Consider the following 25,102-nt stretch of genomic DNA (forward strand, 5'->3'; position numbering starts at 1 on the left):
GCTGGTATAGTCTTCTGGTCCCATATCAAGGGCTACATCTGGAGGACTCAGACCATAGCGTTCCTTCCATGGCATAGAAGACATTCCCATTGGTCTCTCTTAGACCATGTGGTTTTACTGCCTTAAGGAAGAGGAGCTTCCTTGGAAGGAACGAAGAGGGAAGCCCCCAGCCAAGAAGAGGGAACGTCAGGTCAGCTCCTTCCTGCCTGGGGGATAGTGGGAAGGAAAAAAAGAAAAGGAAGCTTATGGAAGTACCTTGTCAGGGTTCTTAATCGCCTGTCTTCAGTCACATTTTTCAGGCAGAATTGTGAGAGTAAGAGTGAGATGATACGGTTGAAATTTCCAGAAAGGAATAGATAAACTGGAGGACAGCCACACCAGCAGCAAGTGTGGTACCATGTCCACTTTGTCCCAAGTACTAGCATTGCTCTGGTAGATGGAATTGGCTAGGCCAGTGGGCCTGAGGTGGTGGCCCTCGTTGCTAATGGTTTGATAAGGAGATAAAAACGCTTTGAGGACTAGCGGACCAGCAGCCTCAGAAGCAGATTGCCTGGACTTCAGCCGTAGGTGAGGACATGAAACAATGGTTGTGCTGGAGCATAGCGCTCTGGGATCAGGCTGGATAGAGAATACAAAGTACTGAACACAGTGCTTGGCACACAGTGCATGTTAATGATCACAGTAACAAGAATACGGTCAACTATCGTGTGACCATTAAAATGTTTACAAATAACTTTATCTTAGGAAGAAACGCTTGTGTTATTACATTTTTAATGGAAGGGTACAGAGTGTGTATCTTTAATATAAAATACGCACAAAGAGGACTGTAAAGAGAAATACCGTAGTATTTAGAGTTACGAGTCTTCCAGAATGTATCCACCTGCTTTACTGTTGCTGGACAGCGCTGCTGTGAGGAATAATGCTGCTATGAACGTTCTTTTTCCATGTCTTTTCATTCACGAGTGCACACGTTTCTGCTGAGGTTGAATCTAGAAGTAGAATGTGTGTGTCCTGCAGTGTGGAGAGGGTTCGCTGCTTTAGTAGTAATGCCAAAGAGTGTCCCAAAGTGATTGTATGAATTTACACACTCACCAGCAGCTTATGAGAGTTCTCATCGTTGCCCATTTCGGTGAACACGTGGTATCATCTTAGCCCTTTTGGGTGGGTGTGCACTCTCATGGGCTTCTCTTCCTTGCAGGCTGCCATTCGGAAGGAGCTCAATGAATTTAAAAGCACTGAAATGGAAGTTCACGAATTGAGTAGACATTTAACAAGGTTAGTATCAAGTGGGTTTTTTTCCCCTCCAATTATAACATTTCCCCGCAAACTGAGCTATCCTAGCTGCTTCTGGAGGACAAGTGGTGAGGTGGGTGCAGTGAGGGGAGAAGATAAAAGAAAGAGCTACGTGGGGATCCACAGGTTCCACTGTGGTTTCTCAAAGTAAGGGAAGGAGCATGAAAGGCCCAGGCTGAACGCAGCCTTCTCAAAGCCTAGTTTTTAACTCATTCAAACTGAAGATCTGCTAAATGCCAGACCACCAACAGGGTGGGTATTTATGAGAACATAAGCTGAGGAGAAAAGATCACTTGCCAATGTACAGCCAGTCAGCGGAGACCAAACTAGGATAAAGTACCGAATCCACATGGGACTTGGGAAGCGGGATCACGCCTGATTCCATGTCCTTCTCCCAGACAGTCGTGTGTGATGCTACCTGGGGAAACTGAAGCACAGAGAGATAGGAGGGGCTTATACAAGGTCACAGGGCTAGTCAGCGATGGAGCCGCTGACTGAGTTCTTCTGACCCTCTCCTTTGGTGAACATCTGGAGAAACAGTGCCTGACTCGGAGACGCGAGGCTGGGGTCCCCACCTTGCTGCTGAGTCCTTGCCTGGGCTGAGGGCCCCGGGAGCTCCAGGCTAAACTTCTCCAAAACCAGAGGTGAACTCGGTGGGCCAACAGTTCTTGAGGGGTACTGTGGAGATGTATTTAAGCCTCCCCGTGGCTGTCAGAAACAAGGAATTCGAGGATGGAGATCTTGGAGTGTCCAATCCGACACCTTTCGCAGCCCCCGGGTCTTGACTGAATTATTTGTTTTCCTAGGTTTCACCGACCTTAACAGTCGAATTCCTCTTGAGTGCTATGCTGTCTTCAAAACATAAGTTTATAAGAACCATAAGTGCTGGTATTTATTCACTTCCCCATTACGATGTAAATCTTCTGAACGACCTTTTTTTAAAAGAAGAAGAAAAGGAAAAGGAAACACAAGCAGGATGGCGATGGTTACGGCTCCGTGGTCAGAGGTGCTGGTGCCACTGCTGATAAGGGACTGTGCCCTGCCCCGGGCAGGGCCGAGGACACCGGAGACTTTCCAGCACTGGGAGAAGCCCTGGGCCTCTCCGGCCAGGCTGGCAGGTACCACGTTTGTTCAGGCTCCGGCGAGCCTTAGGCGACAGACACTTTGGAGGCAGAGTCCAAAGGAAGCCGAGGCGGTGGATCTGGCCTGGGATGACTGTGCAAAGCGGGCGAGCTGGCTGGTCTTCTAGACTTGGCCAGATACGCTGGCTCCAGGTGTGCCACGTGGCTTGGGGGGCCCTGAGGCGGCGGCTGCTGAGGGAGCAGCGTCCTCCTCTCCCTCCAGCTATCACCCAGTCCGTGAACTGAAGGGAGAGCCCTTTTCTGGGGGAGCCTGTGGCTGACAGTGCGTGCTCCAGGCCTGGAAGGCTGGCACGAGGCCTGTCCTGTCCCCTCAGGCTGAGCCGGGCTGCCTTCCAGGAAGCTCTGGTTTAGAAGGGGAAAGTTGTCAGTAGCAAAGCCCGGTGTCACGGGTGATCTTACGCATACCAACAGCCACGGGTGGCGTGGTGGGATCACACGTGTGAGCATGAGACCCCTTTTGAGGGCATAAAGGCTGGGGTGACAAACTGCTTGGCCCATGTTCTTCATTTTCTCTGCGTGCCCCAGGGCTGGTGACCGGGTGGCTTGGCCGTTAATGGCCTTTGAGTCGAGGACCGATGCCTGCAGGCCAGAAACCATTCCTGAAAGCCTGAATTTCCAGCCGCTGGTGGACTAGTCCTCCAGAACCACCTGAGGGCCTTCCAGGCTTGCTTTGCACTGAAGAGTCTGTGCAGAAGCCCCAGCGCTGGGCAGACGCCAGCCATACCTGCTGTGCTGGACCTTCCATGCCTGCTTCTCTGGGGAGCATCCTTCCTCTCCCCCTTGATGCTGGTGAGGGTGACTGGAGATGTATCTCTGACCACCCTCCTCTCTCGGGACCACAGGAGAGCAGCGGTGACAGGGTAGGTGAGGGTAGGATGTGCAGTGGAGGAGGGGCCTCTCCAAACCCTGACTGCGCTCTGAAGGAGGCCGCTTGAGCTGCTTCCGGTTTCCTTCCTGATGGAGCCTGTAGGGCCCTCAGCCGTGCAGCTCTGCTTGGCGTCCTGCCGTGATCCTGTAGTTCCTACCAGCTCTCCCAGTGACGGCTTGCTCCCCGCCACAGAGGCCCAGGCTTTAGAAAAAAAGAGTTAACTGGTCCCCACCCCAAAACGCGTGGGATCAATTTACTCTTGGGCTCCACAGCCATGGGTGAGGCCAGTTCCTTTTCCGCTGGCGCTCACGGCCCCTGTGGCCGGCGTCACCGTGCACTTGGCAGGGAGCTTGGGGCAGCATTCCAGGCAGTGCCCGCCGGCTCGTGCCAAGCTGGTGCACGCTTTCCTCCCAAAGCCTGGCGCCCAGCCCCAGGAGGACGTGTCACCCCATCCTTTTTTCTCTGAATGGTGAATCCGCATAGCTACGGCCGTGGGTGGGGTGACTGATTCAGGGAAGATGTGGCCAGGGGGGTAGCGTGGCTGTAAACGGCGTCTTCCCGAAAGGCTTACTGACCTTTGAAAGTGCACGTGGCACGCCGAGGGACGTGGGGCTGTGCCGTGTAACTCCTCCGCGGCGGGCGCGTCTTCCAGGCTGAGGTGCCCGCCGGACCAGGATCTGAGTCTGGGCTTCCTGTGGCTCGCGGTGGCCTGGAGCGACAGTCAGCCTGCCCCTGGCCCAGGAGCGAGTCCTAAGGGACCTCACTCCGCTGCCTGGACGCCTCGCAGAGGCCAGTGGCTTCTCTGCTGGCCTTGGTTCCGGGCCTTTCAGACTCCCCGGGAACACGATGCCTAAATCGAGTTCCCCGCAGCTAGCCAGCGGTCCCGGGTGTCCGCCCAAAGTGCCCTACGGTTGTAGCCACTTTGTGCGTGGAAGAAACTGAACGCAGTTTCCACTTCTCCTCCTGCAGGGCAGCCTTTTCCCGAAGTAACTCCCTGCAAGTGGAAGGGTGCCCCTCCCGTGTCACCACCCGCGAGCAGGGCTCTTCCAAGCCCGCTGTAAGCAGCTCAGCAACTTCCGTAGGTCACAGGATGAGCCCTCTGCTGTCTTTCCTTCCTTGAAATCTTGAGGTCTTTATAGAAATCTATCCAAATTTCCTTTTTGCCACATTGTTATGACAATTGAAAAATATGTTTCTTTCTTTCCAAGATGACGATTCCATATTAAGGGGGAAAGAGAAGATGGGCTGGCTGGTTTACAAAGCATCCCTTTTCTGGAAAAGCTGCAGTTAGAGCCTTTTTCATTTGCATTAGCATCAGAAGAAAAACGTTGAGATTTCTCAAAATGTTCCCCTCTCGAAATCAAATCGCCCCAAAGTCCCCACCCCATCCATGACGGAAGAGACGGCCATCAGCCTACTTACTGTTTCGAAATTGTTGATATTCTCCTCCCCAAAGGCCCTCAAAGCTCTGTAAAACTTTAGCCTTTATGTCAGATTAGAGAAACCAAACGACGTGACGGTTGATGTGATGAAAACCTCCGAGCTTATTTTTCTCCTGCTTATCAACGTGTATTTATATTTGCCGAATGAAAATCATGGTGTGTGCTTCGGTGAATGGAATTTCAGGCTCTCCCTGTGCACAGCCAGTGGGCGAAGGTCACCTTAAACAACTTTTTCTTCCCAGTTGTCTGTTGATCCCCAAACCGGTTGCTTTTTTCCAGTTGCTTCCCGGGTGTCTGTACATAGTTTGTCTTTGTATCAGAGCACTCTCCTGTGTTCTGCTGTAACAGCCACCGGCTGTATGAGGAAGACAGTGTGAATAGAACACAAATTAAACTGGATCTCTATGGCCTAGGTTTTGTACATACAGAAACTGCATGGTATTTAAATTATTGTTTGTCTCTAATGATGTATGCAGTTTCTTTCTTTAAAAACAAACCAAAAAAAAAAAGTCTTAAAAACAAATCATTTCCTTGACTCCTGTGTTGTTTTATCGACCACCAGCAGGAACCACCGAAAATTCTTGGTTTGGCTGGGGTAGGGGTCGGGGGAAGGGGTAGGTCAGCACATCGGCAAAGCAGCAAGTTATGAGGACACAGAACCAGCTCATGTTATTTGGTGTTATCGGTGAAGGAAGGACTGTTGGACACAAATAACTTTCTAGATGAGTCGTAGCGTACAGAAGTTTTTTTTCTTCCAAACTTCTAAAGAATATCTAAATGTATTTACCAACTTTCTGTCCTTTAGTAACCTGGGAATGATGAATATAAGTTACTGCCCCGAGGGAAGGCCCCAGGCAGCTTTGTTCTTTGAGTACTTACGTCTGCCCCCTTTCTTGAGCAACCTGAGAATTTGCTTTATAGGACAAAGACCTTCTCCGCTCAACCTTTTGGTCCTGTCTTGTCTTTTTGAAGGTTTTAGGGGAAGCAAGAAGGGCTGCAGTGCTTGCTGGCTGCGTTTTAGGCGGTGGGATTGTTGATAATATGCCCTTGGTCTGGTAACCTAGGAAGGTGGCTCTGGGAAAGAGGACCTGGCACAGCGCCGTTCCCCTGCGCCACTGCCAGGAAGCACCTGGGCGTCCTTTCAAAGCGCAGATGCTGACTCCGAGGGCTAGGTGGGCCTGGGATTCTGCATTTCCAACTAGCTCCCGGGCCGTGCTGATGCCCCTGGTCCAGGAATCACACTTCTGAGCAGCAAGGGCGTGGGAGATCAATCCAATGGGAACCACCTTCCCTGTGAGTGGGAATCACCAGCCTCAGAAGATCGGCGTGACCACTCCTCGTAACAAGCGGGGGGCACTGTTTTCTTTGCTGAGCAGCAGCGGCAAAGCCCTATTGGGGGTCCGTGTGGCTGCATCACAGTCTGCGCAAGCTCTCACCTGTGCAGGAAGAGGGGCGCCAAGCTGGCGGGGCCGCAGCAGAGAGCGGCAGCAAGCGGTTACAGAAAGGATTGCAGGTTGCAGGCTAAGAGCCTCTCCATCATTCTGCCGTCTCCTCACTCCAGAATTCTCTGACCTCAAGTCAGAACTTGACTGCAGCTGCCTAGGGGAGTGAAAGGACTAGAATAAGAACAGCTCCAACAGGCTCTGGCCCGCAAGACGGAAGGAAACTGGCCATCATCCTAAGAGAAAGCTCTTAACGAAGTAAAGAAGGTCATGGCTACACATTCTCAACAGGTAGAGGACCTGGTGTGTCCACCCTTGGAGCATCGTATGACGAAGTGGTGGCCCTGCCACGACATCTAACTGGACAGTTTTGGCCAAGTCACTTAATTTCTCTGGGCATCAGCGTCCTCCTCTGGAAAGTGGGGACACTGAACTAGGTGTCCTGTAGTGTCCTTTAGGACATCAGCTTTCTAAGGTTTGGGTTTATCTGAATTTTTCAAACACTAAACTTAGTCTTTAGCAAAGAGTAAGCTTTGGGTAAGTCCTGCTGGGGAAGGCTCTCGGAGAACAGCTTGGATGCCACACCTGCCACCCCTCCCTGCCTTGGGCTGGCCTCCTGGAGGGCTGCTTGGCACTGGGACCTGCGCTGTCTCACGTGTCTTCGTGGGGGCCTGTCCTAAAGCTGCTGTCAACCCGATTATGCCGTCCCGCCTCCCCCTTCCTCTGGGCAAAGCATCCTGGAGGGGCTTGTAGGCTTGAGCAGTGATGCTTAAGAAACGGCCCACTGTCCCCTACAGTGCCCCCAAGTTCAAGGGCACCTCAGATGTGGGTACTTACCCCTGATTATTAATGCAAAGGACGAGTTTGATGCTGGGAACGTTTCCTGGCTGGCTCCACGGGGCCTAAGTGCTGTCCTGGCCTCAGATGACTCCGTGTCTACAGCTACCACTCAGATCCACCCTGAGCTCCTGACCCAGGTGTCCAAATGTCACAGAGCAGCAGTGTGGGTCAAATCGATGCCCTGGGCTCAAGTTCTGGCTCTTCCACCCCTTACTAGCTGTGCAGCTTTGGACAAGTTACTTAATCTCACTGTGCCTCGGCTTCCTCATCTGCAAAATGGGAATAATGGCACCTATTTCTAGCCTGGCAGGATTAAATATGCGTAAGGTGCTCAGCACAGGGTCTGACACAGAGTTAGGCCTCACTACATGTTAGCTCTTGAGGACCTGGCTGAATGGCAGAGCGGGAAGACGCTGAGCTCACCTCCTCTCGTGGGCACAACAAAATTACAACTGTTTGCAGAGCCACTGCTGATGAGAGAGACTGGAATCTAGCAGAAAAGATCTTCTACCACTAAAGATATAAAGAAAGAACCACAAAAAGACGGTTAGGAGGGGCAGGGGCAGGTTTAGCCAAGACCCACACCCCAGGGTGGGCAGCCCACAGAAGGAAGGATACTTATAATGGCAGAGGTTCTCCCCGAGAAGTGAGGGGTCCAAGCCCTACATCAGGCTTCCCACCCTGGGAGTCCTGCACCAGGAAGACAAGCCCCCAGAACGTTTGGCTTTGAAGGCCAGCACGCTGACTTTGAGGAGAGGCAGGGGGCCACGGGAAATAGACTCCAGTTGTAAAGGGTGCTCACAGAATCTCACACGTCAGGACCCAGGGAAGAAGCGGTAATTTGAAAGCAGCCTGAGTCAGACCCACCTGCTGATCTTGGAGAGCCTTCCAGAAAGGCAGGAGGCAACTGGAACTCACATTGGGGTCACAGACACTGTGGCAGCCATTTTTGGGAGCTTGTCTACCAGGAGAACACCAGAGCTGGCAAGCACCATTTTGGAATCCTCTCTAGCTTCTTAGCACCAGCTTCTTAGCTGCTCCGCCAGTCAGCCTGTCAGGAATAGCACTGGGACACCTCAGGCCACGCAACTAACAGCGTGGGGATACAGACCCACCCACCAGCAGGGCTGCTGCCTTAGGACCCCCTGAGCCCACAGCTGCCCAGGGACACAGCCCTGTCCAGAGGGCCCAAGAACTAACCCCATACACCAGTGTGCCAACACTAGCCCTGGGACCCACCCACCAGTGGGCCAGCACCAGCTCCAGGACCCCCAATCCCTGCAGCCGGACACCAGGATCCAGCTCTGCCCACCAGACTGCCAACACTAACCCCAGGACCAGCCCCACACACGAGTGGGCAAGCACCGGCCCCAGGACCCCCTGGGGCATGGCCCTGCCCACCAGCAGGTCAACACTAGATCTGGGAACCCCAGTCCCCACCCCCAGAACGCAGCTCTGCCCACCAGTGGGCCAGCCCTAGCCCCAGGACACTCTGAGATTCCACAGCCAGCTGTCTCAGGACCCAGCCCTACCAACCAGCAGCCTGGCAACGAACTGGACCAGGGGCCAGCCATACCTACTAGACTACCAGCAGCAGTCAGCTGACCACAACAGGAGAACCCAGGCAGCCCACATAGGGGGCACCCCTACAGCATACATACAGCTCTGCTGACCAGAGGTGAGTGCACTGCTGGGATGCATAGGACGTCTCCTACAAAAGGCCACTTCTCCAGGGTCAGAAAATGTAACCAACCTGCCAGATACATAAAAATAAAAACAGCAAATTAGGCAAAATGAGGAAACAGAGGAATGGGTTACAAGTGAAGGAACAAGATAAAACCACAGAAGTAGTAAGTGAAATGGAGACAGACAGGCTAGCCAATAAAGGTTCAAGGTAATGATCACAAGGACGATCAAACAGCTCGGGAGAAGAACGGATGAATACAGATACAGAAGTTAGAAGTTTCGAACAAAGAGTTAGAAACTACAGAGAAGAGCCAAACAGATGAATACAATAACTGAACCTAAAAATACAGTAGAAGGAATCAACAGCAGATTCAACGATAGAGAGGAACAAATTAGTGACCCACAAGACAATAGTGGCAATCACCGAGGTGGAACAGAAAAAAAGAATAAAAAGAAACGAGGACAATTTCAGAGACCTCTGGGACAACATCAAGCATGCTAACATTTGCATTATAGGACTCCCAGGAGGAGGAGGGGAGAGAGAGAGAGAGAGGGAGGGAGGGAGGGAGGGAGGGAGGGAGAGGGAGAGAGAGAGAGAGAGAGAGAGAGAGGGAGAGAGAGAGAGGGAGAGAGAGAGAGGCAGAGAACATATCTGGAGACATAGTAGCTAAAAACTTGCTTAACTTGGGAAAGGAAATAGACGTCTACCTTCAAGAAGCACAGGACCAAACCAAAGAGGATCATACCAAGACACATTGTGATTAAAATGGTAAAAATTAAAGATAAAGAGAATATTAAAAGGAAAATGAAACAAGTTATGTACAAGGGAACTCCCATAAGGCTATCAGCTGACTTTTCAGCAGAAACTCTACATGCCAGAAGGGAGTGGCATAATATATTTAAAATGATGAAAGGGAAAAAACCTATAATGAAGAGCACTCTACCCAGCAAGGCTTTCATTCAGATTTGATGTAGAGATCAAAAGTTACACAGACAAGCAGGGCTTCCCTGGTGGCACAGTGGTTGAGAGTCCGCCTGCCAATGCAGGGCACACAGGTTCGTGCCCCAGTCCAGGAAGATCCCACATGCCACGGAGCGGCTGGGCCCGTGAGCCATGGCCACTGAGCCTGTGCGTCCAGAGCCTGTGCTCCACCACGGGAGAGGCCACAACAGTGAGGCCCGCGTACCGCCAAAAAAAAAAAAAAAAAGTTACACAGACAAGCAAAAGGTAAAAAGAGTTCACCACCACCAAACCAACTTTACAAGAAATGTTAAGGGACTTCTCTAAGCAAAAAAGAAAAAGCCACAACTAGAAACATGAAAATTATGAACAGTAAAAGCCGATTGGTAAAGGCAGTACAGTAAAGGTAGTGAATCAACCACATGTAAAGCTAGTAGGAAGGTTAAAAGACAAAAGTAGTAAAATCATCTATATCTGTGATAAGTAGTTAGGGGGATACAAAAAGTTGTAAAAGATGATGCCAAAAAAAAGTAAATGTGGGAGGAGGGGAGTAAAAATGCAGGGTTGTTGAAATGTATTTGAAATTAAAAGATCAGCAATGTAATTACATATATACATATAGATTGCTATATATAAACCACATGGTAACCACAAACCAAAAACCTATAATAGATACACACAAAAGAGACAGGAATCCAAACATAACACTAAAGGTAGTCATCAAATCACAAGGGAAGAGAATAAAAGAAACAAAAAAGAACTACAAGAACAGCCACAAAACAATTAAGAGAATGGCAATAAGTACATACCTATCAATAATTACTTTTAACTGTAAATGGATTAAATGCTCCAATCAAAAGACAGAGTGTTTGAATGGATACAAAAACAATACCTGTATATATGCTGCCTACAAGAGACTGACTTCAGATCTAAAGACACACAGACTGAAAGTGGGGATGGGAAGAGATATTCCATGCAAATGGAAATGAAAAGAAAGCCAGGTAAACAATCCTTATATCAAAGTACTGCACCAGTTTACATAGTGACATGCTAGGCCACAAAACAAGTTTCAGTAAATTTAAGAAAAATGAAATTCATATCAAGCATCTTTTCTGACCACAACGCTATGAAATTAGAAATCAAGAAAAGAACTGCAAAAAAACCCACAAACACTTGGAGTCTAAAACAATATTCTACTAAACTAACAGTGGATCACTGAAGAAAAAAAAATCAAAAAACACCCAGAGACAAATCAAAATGTAACACAGCAATCCAAAAATCTATGGGATGCAGCAAAAGCAGTTATAAAAGGGATGTTTATAGTGATACACGTCTACCTCAGGAAACAAAAATCTCAAACAACCTAGCCTTACACATAAAGGAACTAGAAAAAGAACAAACTAAACCCAAAGTTAGTAGAATAAAAAAAAATCAAAGATCAGAGCAGAAATAAATGAAATAGAGACTAAAAAACAATAGAAGAGATCAATGAACCTAAGAGCCAATTCTTTGAAAAGATAAAATTGATAAACCTTTAGCCAAACTCATCAAGAAAGAGGGCCCAAATCAATAAAATCAGAAATGAAAAAGGAGAAGTTACAACCTATAAACAGAAATACAAATGATCATGAGATTACTATGAACAACTGTACACCAATAAAGTGAACCATCTAGAAGCAATTGACAAATTCCTAGAAATGTACACTCTCCTAAGAATGAACAAAAAATAAAAAATATGAACAGACCAATTACCAGAAATGAAATTAAGTAATAAAAAACTCCCAATAAACAGAAGTCCAGGACCAGATGGCTTCACAAACACTTAGAGAAGAGTTAACACCTGTCCTTCTCAAACTATACCAAAAAATTGCAGAGGAAGGAATGCTTCTGAACTCATTCTGTTAGGCCAGCATCGCCCTGATTCCAAAGCCAGAAAAGATATCACAAGCAAAAAAAATTACAGGCCAGTATCACTGATGAACCTAGATGCAAAAAAATCCTCAACAAAGTATATCAGCAAACTGAATTCAATATTGCATTAAAAGGATCATACATCACGATCAAGTGGGAGTTATCCCAGGGATGCAAGGATGGCTCAACATCTGAAAATCAATACGATACACGTTAACAAACTGAATAAAAATCACATGATCATCTCAACAGATGCATAAAATTCAACATTCATTTATGATTAAAAACTCTCAAAGTGGGTATAGAGGGAACATACTTCAACTTAATAAAGGCCATATATGACAAACCCACAGCTAACATCATACTCAACAGTGAAAAGCTGAAAGCATTTCCTCTAAGATCAAGGATGCCCACTCTAACTACTTTTATTCAACATAGTATTGGAAGTCCTAGCCACAGCAATTAGACAAAAAAAAATAAAAGGAATCCAGATTGGAAAGGAAGTAGTAAAACTGTCATGTTTACAGAAGACATGATACTATTACTTAGAAAATCCTAAAGATGCCACCAAAAAATAACTACAGCTCATCAATGAATTTGGCAAAGCTGCAGGATACAAGATTAATATACAGAAATCTGAATTTCTATACACTAACAACAAACTATCAAAGAGAAATTAAGAAAACAATCCCATTTATCATTGCATCAAGAAGAATAAAATACCTAGTAATAAACTGACCTAAGGAGGTAAAAAAAACTTGTACTTGGAGAACTATAAAACACTGACGAAAGAAACTGAAGACAACCCAAATAGATAGATATATCACATTCATGGATTGGAAGAACGTTATTAAAATAATCAAAATACCCAAGGCAATCTACAGATCAAATGCAAATCCTATCAAGATACCAAGGACATTTTTCATAAAACCAGAAAAAATCTAAAATTTGAGTGGAAACGTGAGAGACCCTGAATAACCAAAGAAATCTTGAGAAAGAAGAACAGAGCTGGAGGTATCACACTTCCTGATTTCAAGATATACTACAGGGACAAAGTGAGAGAGTGGCATGGACATATATATACACTACCAAATGTAAAATCGATAGCTAGTGGGAAGCAGCCGCATGGCACAGGGAGATCAGCCCAGTGCTTTGTGACCACCTAGAGGGGTGCGATAGGGAGGGTGGGAGATCCAAGAGGGAAGAGATATGGGGATATATGTATATGTATAGCTGATTCACTTTGTTATAAAGCAGAAACTAACACACCATTGTAAAGCAATTATAGTCCAATAAAGATGTTAACAACAAAAAAGATATACTACAAAGCTACAGTAAGCAAAACAGTATGGTACTGGCACAAAAACAGACACAGAACAGAGAGTCCAGAAATAAACCCAAGCACTTATGGTCAATCTACGACAAAGGAGGTAAGAATGTACAGTGGGGAAAAGACAGTCTCTTCAGTAAGTGTTGCTGGGAAAATAGAACAGCTACATGTAAAAGAATGAAATGAGAACATTTTCTCACACTATTTACAAAAATAAACTCAAAATGGGTTAAAAACCTAAATGTAAAACCAGAAACCATAAAACTCCTAGAAGAAAACACAGGCAGAACACTCTTTAACATAAATTGTAGCAGTATCTTTTGGATCTGTCTCCTAAGGCAAAGGAAACAAAAGCAAAAATAAACAAATGAGACCTAATTAAACTTAAAAGCTTTTGCACAACAAAGGAAACTACTGACCAAACAAAAGGCAACCTAAGGAAGGAATGGGAGAAAATATTTGCAAATGATATGACCAGTAAGGGGTTAATATCCAAAATATATAAACAGCTCATACAGCTCAATATCAATAAAACAACCTGATTAAAAATGGGCAGAAGACCTGAATAGACATTTTTCTAAATAAGACATACGGATGGCCAACAGGCACATGAAAAGATTCTCAGTATCGCTAATCCTCAGAGTAATGCAAGTCAAAAACACAATGAGATATCACCTCACAAGTGTCAGAATGACTATCATCAAAAAGATCACAAATAACAAAAGTTGGCAAGCATATAGAGGAAAGGGAACCCTAGAACGGTGTTGGTAGGAATGTAAATTGGTGTAGCCATTGTGGAAAACAGTATGGAGGTTCTTTAAAAACCTAAAAACAGAATACCATATGATCCATTAGTTCCACTCCTGGGTGTATATATGAAGAAAATGAAAACACTAATTTGAAAAGATACATGCACCCCAATCAATGTTTATAGCAGCATTATCAACAATAGCAAAGATATGGAAGCAACCTAAGTATCCATCAATAGATGAATGGATAAAGGTGATATAGTATATATATACAATGGACTGCTACTCAGCCATAAAAAAGAATGAAATGTTGCCATTTGTAACAACATGGATGGATATGGAGGGTAACATGAAGTAAGACAGAGAAAGTCAAATGCTGTATGTTATGACTTATATGTGGAATCTAAACTTAAAAAGAAAACAAATGAATATAACAAAACAGAAAGAGACTCAGATATAGAGAACTAGTAGTTACCAGTGGGGAGAGGGAAGGGAGGAGGGGCAAGATATAGGGAGGGGATTAAGAGGTACCAAAAGTTAATTAATCTTCAAAAACATGATTCTCTTGACTACAGAAAGAAAACAGTGTCTTTGGATTTTAAACTTCAAGCTTTGCTATCATGTTTAGCAACTATGGTTTATGACTTCCTTACAAAATAATGTAACATTTGCAACACTAAGCAAACCTACCAAGAAACAATTATCCGTAGTTCCCCCACTGGATTTTCATATGAGTTATCTACCAAGTTTTATCATTTGTACTTTTCACAAAATGTTAATTTCATATGTGCTTACACTTATATTCTACTTTTTCAATTACCTTTCTTATGTGAAGTTTCTTAGTCTTTAATTTTTTTCACCTTATATAATCCAATAAAAACTGATATTCCATAAAAAAATTTAAAAATAAATGTTAGCTCATATGCTTGACACACGTTTCACAAGCACCTCAAACTCTGTGTGTCCCAGACTATCGTTTTCCTATGTTCAGACCCCACCCCTCTGCCCCAGTCCCATTCTCCTCTTATTTCTTTTTTCAGTGAATGGCATTACCTAGAAGTCACCTCCCTCCTTTCCGCTTCCAGCTGATCGTGAACACTTGCCCGTTAGTTCTAGAAGCTCTTCCACTGCTCTAATTAAGGTCCTCATCTGCCTGCATGTTCACACTCGTGATTCTCCATACCTGTGGCTGTAGCCAGTCCAATCCTGCTGCCAGTCCTCTGGCCAAACACAAGCTTCCGTGCACCCCTCCTGCTTGACATCTGCAGTGGGCCCCACTATCCGACCAATAACATCCCGATCTCCAGTCCACCATCCTCGGAACCAGTGTGGCCGGTTCTCCTGCCTAGGGGTCCCGGAGCAGACCCCCATGGTGTGTGTGGCCCGGGAGCCCTGAGAGGGGGCTGGCCACGTGACCATGCTGCGGTGACCCCCCTCAGGGACAGCCAGCGCTAACTAGGGGCTTCGTGGACTTAAGCTTCCCTGAATAGAGTCCAAGAGAGCCTTCACTTTGATGACCTCAGAACTCTATTGAGGAGTCAGAACACTCATACATACCAAAAAAAAAAAAAGCCACGGTATGAATGCCTAGTTGTCCCCTGTGGTACCTGACTGTGGCACCCCAGTTTCCAACTGCAGCTGTCTGGGCACTTGATTCCTGTTGCCGCCACCGTCTGCAGCTCCCAAATATTAAACACTCACTGTGTACCCGGCACCGCGCTGCACCATTTTCACGCACAATTTTATTTAATCCTCACAATGCCTCAGCTTCCAAAGCCGAGTGTGTTCAGCTCTAGAGCATTGCTCTTAACCTCCCTGCTAGGCCGATGTATGCGTTGCTTCGCCTCCATTTTGCTGAGTTCACACTTTCTCAGCTTCCGTCCAGTTATCCCAGTTCCCTGTCTTAGGTGATACCATCACCTTCTGACACCGAGAACCACAGATCAGGAAAGATACCCACCTGCCTCCCAGCCTCCAGGTAGGGAGACGCTGTTTCCTTAACCTAGCTCTTCCTCCCCGCTCCTGTGCACTGCCTGCCTGTGTGCCCGCCAGTGGGGACCTCCCACCACCAGCCTGTCAGCCAATACTTATGACTTCCTGCGAGGGAAATGATGTCGAACGAGGCTCTTGCACAGTGTGGGTCCACCTAGCACTGTGGCAGAGACAGGAAGAGAGCAGCATGCCGCTGGGTCCACAGAGGAAGAACACATCTGACACTTAATCAGTCGTGGGTGGGCAGCCAGGCCGTTTCCTAAGTGCTGTTTTTGGTTTTAAAAATAAGTTCTGCTCTTTATGTGCCATTAATCAAAAAATGCTCTCATTTCATAATAGGAAGCCATGATCATCCAATCATGAGGTTTAACGCGAAGGGGTCTTGTTACGTGAACTCATGAATCCGTTTGCAGAGGAAGGAAAAGTAAACCACAAAAGCAGAATTTAACTGATTCTCCTCCCAGGCTGTGACAACCAGCTAAGACGCATGCTACCCTGAGCTGGACTTGCACACACCCATTTCTTTTCTCCTCCGTAAGAGATTGCAACTTTGCATCTTGTAATTGCAGAGGTTCAGTGTTTCCTACGTGGTGAGATCATTGCTGTTTTTTAAAATTTCTTTAATTAAGCGCGCACACACACACGCACACACAAGAGACAAGATGATGGAAGACAGGACAAAAAATTCCATCTGTTCCTTAATTACCAGCCTGGAGCAGGATGGTTGTCATTGACACCTTGTCCAGGGCGGGTCTCACAGGGGGGGTCCCACGCGAGGCTGCATCCTTATGAGGGCTGTGATTTCAGAGTCTCCACCCTGGAGGCGGCAAGCCCCGTCTCTTCAGCTACACAAATAAAGATATTTTACACATGAGTTGGGCTTATCTCAAACTCCCCCCCACCAAAGAATTAGGGTAAAGGCCTTGGCCCCGCTCCCCAGGGGGCTGGCCTTGTTCACACTATGTGCTGCCTTGACGTCTGGGTCGCAGGGACGCTGTTCCAAGCCAGCATTAAAATGCTTCCCGTCACCCCCGCCAGCCTCAGCCCCTGCTCCAAACCCTCCCAGCCGGGGCAACACAAGAAAAGCCCCTGGTCGCAGTTTAACTGTCTTGGGTTTTCCTCAGTTCTCTCCCACCGACCTGGTTACCACAGCTCCAGAGCGGGCAGGGCACGCCCCTGTGCTGTCCCTTCTTTCGTCCTAGAAGGTATGCACAATACCCCGCTCACGTCTCAGCTGACAGAAGCTGCTTGTGAGGAAGGGACTGGGGTGGAGGGACAGTGGCCGTTCACCGCATACTCTCCTGTCCTGATTGCCTTTTATTCCCACGTGCACATAGCCCTTTCCCATTAAAAAGTTTAGTTACAACTATTTTTTTAAAAAGGTGGGCAGGGGATTGAAAGTACATACCTGTGCTGGTTGCCTCTGTCATCCCTGAGCAAGGAAACTGACCCATGTGGACCATGTCCACTCAGACAGACCTTGTTTCAATCATATCAAAAAATCTAGGAAGAGGCTGCAGTACGGAAGTGGCATTTTCAGACCATCTAGCGGCTGGTCAGAAAGATGGAGCCCCACATGGCCCAGCTGTGAGAGGTCCCCTCCCCAACTGCCAGCAGTCCTATTTCGGCCTCTGCTCTCCATTCTCTGTGTGCAAGGAGATAAGATGCCTCTTGATAGTTTCAGTTCATTGTAAGGACATGGTTTTTGCCCTCCAGGGACCAGTTGGCACCGTGTGAGTGGAAATAGTGCAGGTGCCCAACGTAAGGAATTGGGGTGGGCAAGAGAGGAAGATGGAGAGAGATGGCTTCAGGTCTGGAAGACGCTTGAGAGAAAGTGGCAGCAAAAAGGTGCTCTGGTTTGGACGAAGGAGGTGTGGACAGCTGTGCTGTGGTTGAAGACATCTCACTGCAGGTTCCAGGCAGCAGGAGAGTATGCACACTCACTGCTGACCCCCCAGCCCATCCGGCTGCCCCAAAGCTAGGAGCTGGGGCACAGTCCTGTGGGTTTCAGCAGCAAAGCAGTGCTGGAGCCGAGATGCTGCCAGCCACCTCGCAGGCCTCGGCTTAAAGCTCAGGGCTGGCGGAGGAGGCCTGAGGCTTCCCAAGGGCCAGCTGAAGGCTACTCGTGCCACCCCACTTCCTCGGAACAAAACCAGCCTCTCATTCATGCAGACAGGGCACTCAGTCCAAGCCCTTTCGGTTCCAGCAGAGGCTGCAGTGCTCCGTGGCCCTCGGGGCACCAAGGTGGGCACCTCTAATGGAAGCACTGAAACATGCATCAGTGCCTGCACCCGAGCTGCACCCCTGCACGGCCCCTCGCTGCTCACATCAGCAGCGGCCACTGCGGCCAGCTGGTCTTTGCATCCTCTCCTTCATCCTGAGACCCACCCCTCACCCAACACCGGCAGAGTGAGTTCTGCACCTCGCACTATGTTGGACTCTGTCATCCATCGCCCCCATTTTACGGGCGTGGGGACTGAGGTTAAAGGAACAGGATCCTACCACTAGGAAATGGCAAAGCTGAGCTGAGCACCCTGGGCTCCTGACCCTCAATCCAGTTCCCCTGCCTCTACATGACTAGGGGATCCCACAAAGGATGCTCAGAAGGATGACAGTTTTAGACACAGATTTCAACCCGTGTCTGCCCTGCTAAACTGCACCTGCTCTGGTGGGGTCAGTTACCACTGGGTTTAGCACCCTTCCCGTAATAGGAAACCTGTCAAATACTGGCTGAAACAACCGGATTTTTTGTTTGTTTTAATGTAAAGGAAGTCTGGAGCTAAGTAGGGAAGGGCTTGTGGTACCATCAATGTGCCACAGCTCTGTGTTTTTGCCCCACCATCCTCACCATGCGACTTCCATCCTTGAGGTTGCCTCATGTCCTAAGATGGCTGCTGGAGTTCCAGTCATTCTGTATGTGTTCCAGGCAGGAAGTAAGAGGAACGGTTACCTGACCGTGGAGTAAATCCTCCGTGAATAAAAACCTTTTCTGTAAGCCCTACCTAATGGCTTTGCTTCTATCTCATTGTCCATTCCTCTGCATCAAGACTGGGAAATAAAGTTTTGTTAACACACTCCTGCCTCAAATAAAATTGAGGTTTGGTTAGTAAGGAAGGGGAGGATAGATATGGGTGGTTGGCTGCTACAGAGCTACTCTCAGTAACGAGCTGACTCGTGATAAGGTGAGAGTGAAACCACCTCCAGTGACTCAGCGAGGAGAGCAAATAATTCATAGGACATCTGTGTCTCACTACTGAGATTATAAGGTACTTCATCACATCCTGAATATAAACTTTTAGCAATATCCCCAACATCACCTGGAAATGAAGCCAGACTAACTTAAAAATGAGAAAGCACAGGCAGGTAGCATTCTCTGTAGCTTTTCTTTCTTTAGCAACCCGGGTTAAAGCTCTGACAAGGTACAATCTGAAATCTACAGTCCCTGCCTCCTTGCTATGCAAACTCTGGTCCCCAAGGACCAACATCATCAGGGAGCATATTAGAAATGCAGAACCCCAGGCCCCACCCCCGAGCTACTAAATCAGAATCCGAATTTTAACAGGGGCCCTAGGGGATTGCCATGTATGTAAGTTTTACAAATGGAAGACTTAAAGCACCTGCAGTGGGCCTCTGATGTCCTAGAACACTTCTCAGGAAGCATCCTCTCTAAGATGCTGAGTGAGACTAAGTCACAGTGTCGCCTCTTGGAGGAGAACACACATTTTACCCGTTATCGCTGTGACTCAGTAACACCTAATGTTTACTGAGTGCTTACCACGCGCCAGGCACTGACACGAGGGTACTGTGTGTCCTGCTGCATTCAACGCTCCTAGCAATCCTGTAAGGTGGCTACCATCACTATCATGTTACACAGGAGGACACCGTGCCAAGGTGCCCAGCCAGCAAGCTCCTCAGGGGTGTTAGCTCAGAGGACAGATAAGGGCAGTGTTTCAGGATGAGGGAGAAGCTTAGCATGGTGAAGCACGCTCTAGCCAGGGATGGGAGCCAGGAGGCCTGCGTTCCAAAGGCTTCTCAGCTACCAGTGGGTGACCTGGTACAACCCCCGTCACCACCCAGAACCTCGCTTTTCTCTTCTGAGAACTGGGGAGGGGAGTGTCGACCAGGTGACTGGCACGCCTTCCTCCAGCGGACGCTCAAGTCCAGGTGTGCCTCCCTTCTGATCCCGAAGTCAGTCAGCCTTGGCAGCGGCCAACCCCGACTTTATCCAGATCCACCCGACTGCCACCGGGGCTGGCCAGAGCCCAACTCAGTCTACAGACGCAGTTGTTGGACACCCCAGGGGACGCATACATCTTTCCAAGCTATCAGAGGCGAATACACACAGCTGCTCCAGCCGCCCCCTGCCCCCCCACCAGCCTTCTCACTAGACTCAGGTGCAGGGGAAGGAGCCGGGCAAAGCCCACTTCCCGTCAACTTCCAGAATTAGACTTGATCGGAAATGTTCCCAAGGAAACACCTGGCCACGCCAGATGCTGCTTGCCAAAGCTGCCAGTGGGGCATTCCCACTCTGCCCACCTCATTGCAAAGGGCCGGCCATACCACGCTCAGACCGGCTGGCAGAAACCAGAAATAAGCAGTGAAGGGAGACCACTCAGATGCAGTCCACGATGGAGGGCGCCTGGTACCCCTCCTGGCACCTGTGCAGGGCATGTCCAGTCACCAGGTTTGTCAGATGGAGTGGGAGCTTCTGAGAGTGTCTCCCTGTTCACAGTGGCCCCTGTACAGTGTCCCTTGCTCACCGGCCCTGCGCTGCCATGGACACAGGGAGGCTCCTGGGGGCCATGAGTCTGTCTCCATGGGGATGGATGATCGATCCACAGGCAGCTCCAGACCCAAGATGGACCACAGGCTCTTTCCCATGGATTTAGGAAACGGGGCCAAGAGACTGTCTCCAGAGGCTGGACCTGTACCAGATAAACTTAGGACCTCAGGGTAAGGCATCTTCCACCAGAGCAACCTGGACAGCAGAGAGAGAAACAGCAGACACACAGAGCAGGTCAAAGATAAAGGGGGCCAGAGTCTCTTTAGTCCTGTCCCAGATTCTAGCCCTACCCCCAGTGGGTTCTGAACCTCACCCCCTGTATCCTGTGATCAAGTCTCCTTGAGCAAGCCAGCGCCAGAACAATTCTGTTACTTGTCACCAGAGGAGTGAGGCATTCATGTATTCACCTAATACTCAGGGAGAGCCCAGGCAGGCTGAGATGTCCTTGGCACCGAGGGAAAAGAAAAGAATAAGACATGATCTATACCCTCGAGGGGCTCACAGGCTAGTGTTCAATATAAACAGGTCATTCTAAACCAATGTATTAAATGTGGTAAAAAAAAAAGACACAGAGTACCATGGAAGGAAACAAGCCTAGGGCAGAAGCCAAGGGGCAGAGAGTCGGGAGGGCTTCCTGGAGGAGGGGATGCTTGAGCTGAATAGAGATAGGAGGATGTAGCCCTGCAGTGGGGAGACAGTGTTCCTGACCAAGATGATACCAGCATGCCCAAAGATGGGTGGGGGACAGCACGGTTTCAGGGAGAAAACACATATGAGGAACTATACTAGGTAAAGCAGAAGCGTGCAAAAGGGACCAAGACACAGCCTGGACGCAAGAAGCCTGCTTTTTAGAGGGAAAGCACATGGAGTTTAATTAAAGTTCGAGACCACCAAACCAAAGACTCCTGAACCATTATGCATGAAACATTACAGAAGCTCAGAAGCAGGAGAAGGCACATGCGTGCAGCTTGGAAATTAACAAGGGGCAGTTTCAGATAGGCCTTGAAGCCCAGGGCAGATTCAAACAGAGGCAGAGCCTGGCCACAGGCTTGCAAACCACGCTATTCGAAATTGTTCAACATTCCTCAGAGCTCTGTACTTTTTTTTTTCTTTTTTTTTTGCGGTACGCGGGCCTCTCACTGTTGTGGCCTCTCCCGTTGCGGAGCACAGGCTCCGGACGCGCAGGCTCAGTGGCCATGGCTCACGGGCCCAGCCGCTCCGCGGCATGTGGGATCTTCCCAGACGGGGCACGAACCCGTGTCCCCTGCATCGGCAGGTGGACTCTCAACCACTGCGCCACCAGGGAAGCCCTGTACTTCTTAAAGTGCTTTCACATTAAGCTCACCTGATGCTCACAGCAAGTTGAGGAGTAAGCAATTCCAGTACCTTCCTGAAGGTAATGGGGAAACAGCTGCAGACTGAGTGATCTTGGGTCACAGAACTAACGGGTCAGCGCAGAGGCTCAGACCCTCCCCAGCACCCACGCCTTCCAAGGCTCTCTGTCACTCTTGCATGAATAAGAGAAGGGGACAAAGACCCATGCATTACAGAGTAACTAACTTTCCTCCAGAGCTTCTGGGCAAGCCCAGGTCACCTCCACCCTGTGTGGCAGCTCAGGAGTGAGAGGTCCTCTTAAAGACTGAGAAAACAAAATACATACCTGTTTAATATGTCTTCCCTGCATGATTACAAGCTCCAACAGGGCAAATACAACTTAGCAATTAAACTCAGTACCTGGGCCATTAATGGGAGTGTGTTCAAATCTATTTCATGATTGAATGAGAATGAAGACGAGAACAAGTGAACCACAGAGTGGAAAGGGGAGAGAGGAGGTGGGGACGCAGGCCTGCCGAGGCATGGACACAGCCTCTGACAGAAGCGAATCATCCAAAGCTCTCCTCACTGCCACCCTCACAAGCCTTCATGGCATTAAGCCCAGAGGGCGGGGGGGGGGGGGTGCGGGCAGGGAAGAGATGCCAACATTTCCAACAAGTACCCGGTTGCTACTTGGTAAAACTCTAGGGAAAGAAGGGTGACGGGAGACAAGCAGAAAGAGACCAAACAGGAGGGTCAGAGGTTAGCGTGAGCTCCAGCAGGCCCGAGCACCCCTGTATGAGTTCCTAGTAAACGACCAAGTAATCCCTAGGCTTTAGGTGTGATGCTGAGGTCTGAACCCCGATCGCCTGCTGTGCTATTCTGCTGGGGGTTCTGCTCGGTCGGGACAAGCTTCTTGAAGGATTTTTTCCTTGTCCTCTGATCACGTTCTCCAACCCCCCTCTGGGTGGTGGCCCTACAGTGAGACCAGCCCCGAGTGAGGAACTGTCACCTCACCTAGCAAGGAACCGCCCACTCACTTTTTAACCTCCATAGGGCAAGGCTGGCAGACCAAAAAGGAAAGGGAGTGACTGGTGAGGAAGGCAGTGAGGGGCCGGCACCCCAGCCTGCCCTGCAGGCCTCCGGGAAAGTTCCTCCCCCCTCTGTTCACATCGCCCTCCTCCTCCATCCACCCCTCCCCGGCCTCTTCAATCTGGCCTCCTGCCAGGAGCCACGAGCAGTTTCACTTGGCACAGATTCTAAAGGAGAAACAGCTCTTTGTTCCATCCACCAGAGGAAAAGGTCCCCAACTCCTGCTACAAAGACACCTTTTCACCTGTCAAGGCAAAGAAAAGCAGCCTCTAGGCCTTCCAAACCCAGAACACCCAGCTGAAGACAAAAGCTGCTTCTCCTCTGGGACCACTGGAGGATGCAAAAGGCAGAGGCAGAGGCCCTGCCAGCCATCCACACCCCTAACCCCTCCCAGAGGCTGCCTCGGGCTGCAGCGCTGCTCACAGAGGCTGTCACTTAGGCAGGAGATTGGACATAGTCCTGGGCACACGTGCTCTATTTTTACCCTCCCCACCCTCAGAGACTTCACTCCACATTCTGCATTTTCAGGGAGGAAAACTAAACCCCCAGTCACAGTGGGGAGCTGACGACCACAGGGCCCAGGGTGATGCTGCAGCAATTCAAGACGAGGCCGTCTTGTCTCACACCCAGAACAAAAGAGGATGGAGGCCTTTAGAGCTCTTTCCACACATCGCGGGATTTGAGGGTTGCCCACAGTTTTCAGGCAAACTTTCCATTAACAACAAAAAAAAGCACTTCATGCTAATGAACCCTGACCTCATTTCCTGAAGTGGCCTCACACACACACACAAGCCTGCGTGTGTACAATCTGTCAGTTTGATTTGTCATCAGGCAAAAGCCACACACACACACCCCAACCTTCCCTGCCCTCAGATCTAGAGCTTCTCTCATCTATGTTTAAGGCGACGCTGTAAGAAGGAAGAACTAGAAACTCAACTTAGTAACGTTAAATCCCAGTTTTCCAAGGCAGGGGGAGAACCCCACAATTAGCCACCACAGTTTTGGCCACAACCGAAACCCTGGGTTTCTGCAGTATCCGGACAAAACGTCTCGAATAAAGGGAACGTGGGGCTATTTTCATCAGGAGCTGTGCTTCTCACAGCAGGCAGTGAGCAGAAACATCTTCAAAATACTGCACTCTCAGTAAAATAAAATTCTGATACTGAAATGGAATTGGATCCTCACCTCCTCTGTGTCCCTAGAGTGGGCCTTAAATTCTGCCCAGATGGAGCCCTTTCGTTGTCTAAGGAAAACGCGTGATAATCAGATTGACAAAACAAAACAAGACCCAAGACCCACACCCTATAGCAGACAAGGTTTTGCCAAACAGGGTTTGACAGCATACTGTACTTGCAGAATATTTAATTTTCTATCCCTCAGCAGTAGGGCAATAGTCTTCCGTTTTGGCTCATCTGGACCCTCACCAGAATTTTAAGCGGAACTCCAGCCCCTTCGGCCCCCTCCCCGCCAGGTGCACTCCCTCCCTCTCCCCCCACCTCCCCCCTGCTCTGTGAGGCCTGCCCCTGCTTCTCCCAGTGCCGAGGTGGGAGCCAGCAGTTGGGATTCACTAACAGCACTTGACCTTATAATCTTTACCAAAAAGTTGTGCAAACTTTTATGGTTTGTAACCGTATGTGGCTCATAAATTAGATAGAAGTAAAGCGCTTATGACTTCTGTGAATTTCACATAAACCCCACGTTCACTCACTAGGTAGCGGACAAGTGCAGCAGGAACTCCTCGCGCGCTTTTGCTCACATCTCCTACTGGATTCAAAGTTCTTCGGGGCAGAGGCGATCACTGGATAAATGTAAAGTATTAACTGTAAGCACAGTTTGCTTTAAGAAGTTTTCTTATGAGTGTATTTTTGATTAAAAAAAATTAAATACTCTTGGATATGTTACTTTACACATGGGCCAGCTGGTTTCAACAACTCCGTGTGCTCTGAACTCTCTCTACAGCTATTTTCCACATTAGGCAGGGACTGAACTCTCAAGAGTGAGAGCTCCATAATTCCATGTCTCCTCTTTTTTGGGCAGAGGGATGGGGGCGTGGAGAATCCAACTCACCACTCGGGCTCCTGCAGGTCTGACAGGTGCATGAATCAGTTTCAAACAAAGGGCCCCGTCTCACTCGCCCAGCTCAAAGCCTGCAACTGTTCAACCAATAGTTACCATCAGGGGACGACACGGCCGGGGTGGGGGTGGGGGTGGGGGCATTAGCTATTAACCTGAACCTGCCCTTTCACCCATTCCTATT

General features: G+C 48.7%; 1 protein-coding gene and 1 long non-coding RNA gene across 8 annotated transcripts in view; one reads left to right on the forward strand and one right to left on the reverse strand.

The window, feature by feature from the left end:
* The window catches only part of PHACTR1 (phosphatase and actin regulator 1), a 551,052-nt gene extending 545,763 nt beyond the window's left edge, over positions 1-5,289 (forward strand). For 3 of the 7 annotated variants that reach the window (XM_060023625.1, XM_060023624.1, XM_060023626.1), the window contains one exon: positions 1,199-1,571. In XM_060023625.1, coding sequence (XP_059879608.1) covers positions 1,199-1,444 — 246 coding nt within the window. In that variant the 3' untranslated portion in view covers positions 1,445-1,571. Of the gene's footprint in view, positions 1-1,198; positions 1,572-2,099 lie in introns of those variants that run through there. The other 4 variants (XM_060023623.1, XM_060023627.1, XM_060023629.1 and 1 more) reach the window with 2 other exon arrangements.
* On the reverse strand, positions 1-24,838 carry LOC132432823 (uncharacterized). Its single transcript, XR_009521000.2, has 8 exons — positions 24,554-24,838; positions 16,363-20,634; positions 7,895-8,780; positions 7,451-7,540; positions 6,182-6,344; positions 1,591-1,720; positions 1,093-1,235; positions 1-1,011 (listed from the first exon to the last, which is right to left on the reverse strand). It is a non-coding gene; the product is annotated as an uncharacterized lncRNA (long non-coding RNA).
* Positions 24,839-25,102: the final 264 nt, after the last annotated feature.

The sequence above is a fragment of the Delphinus delphis genome, chromosome 10 (assembly GCF_949987515.2).
Source record: "Delphinus delphis chromosome 10, mDelDel1.2, whole genome shotgun sequence".
Classification (NCBI taxonomy): domain Eukaryota; kingdom Metazoa; phylum Chordata; class Mammalia; order Artiodactyla; family Delphinidae; genus Delphinus; species Delphinus delphis.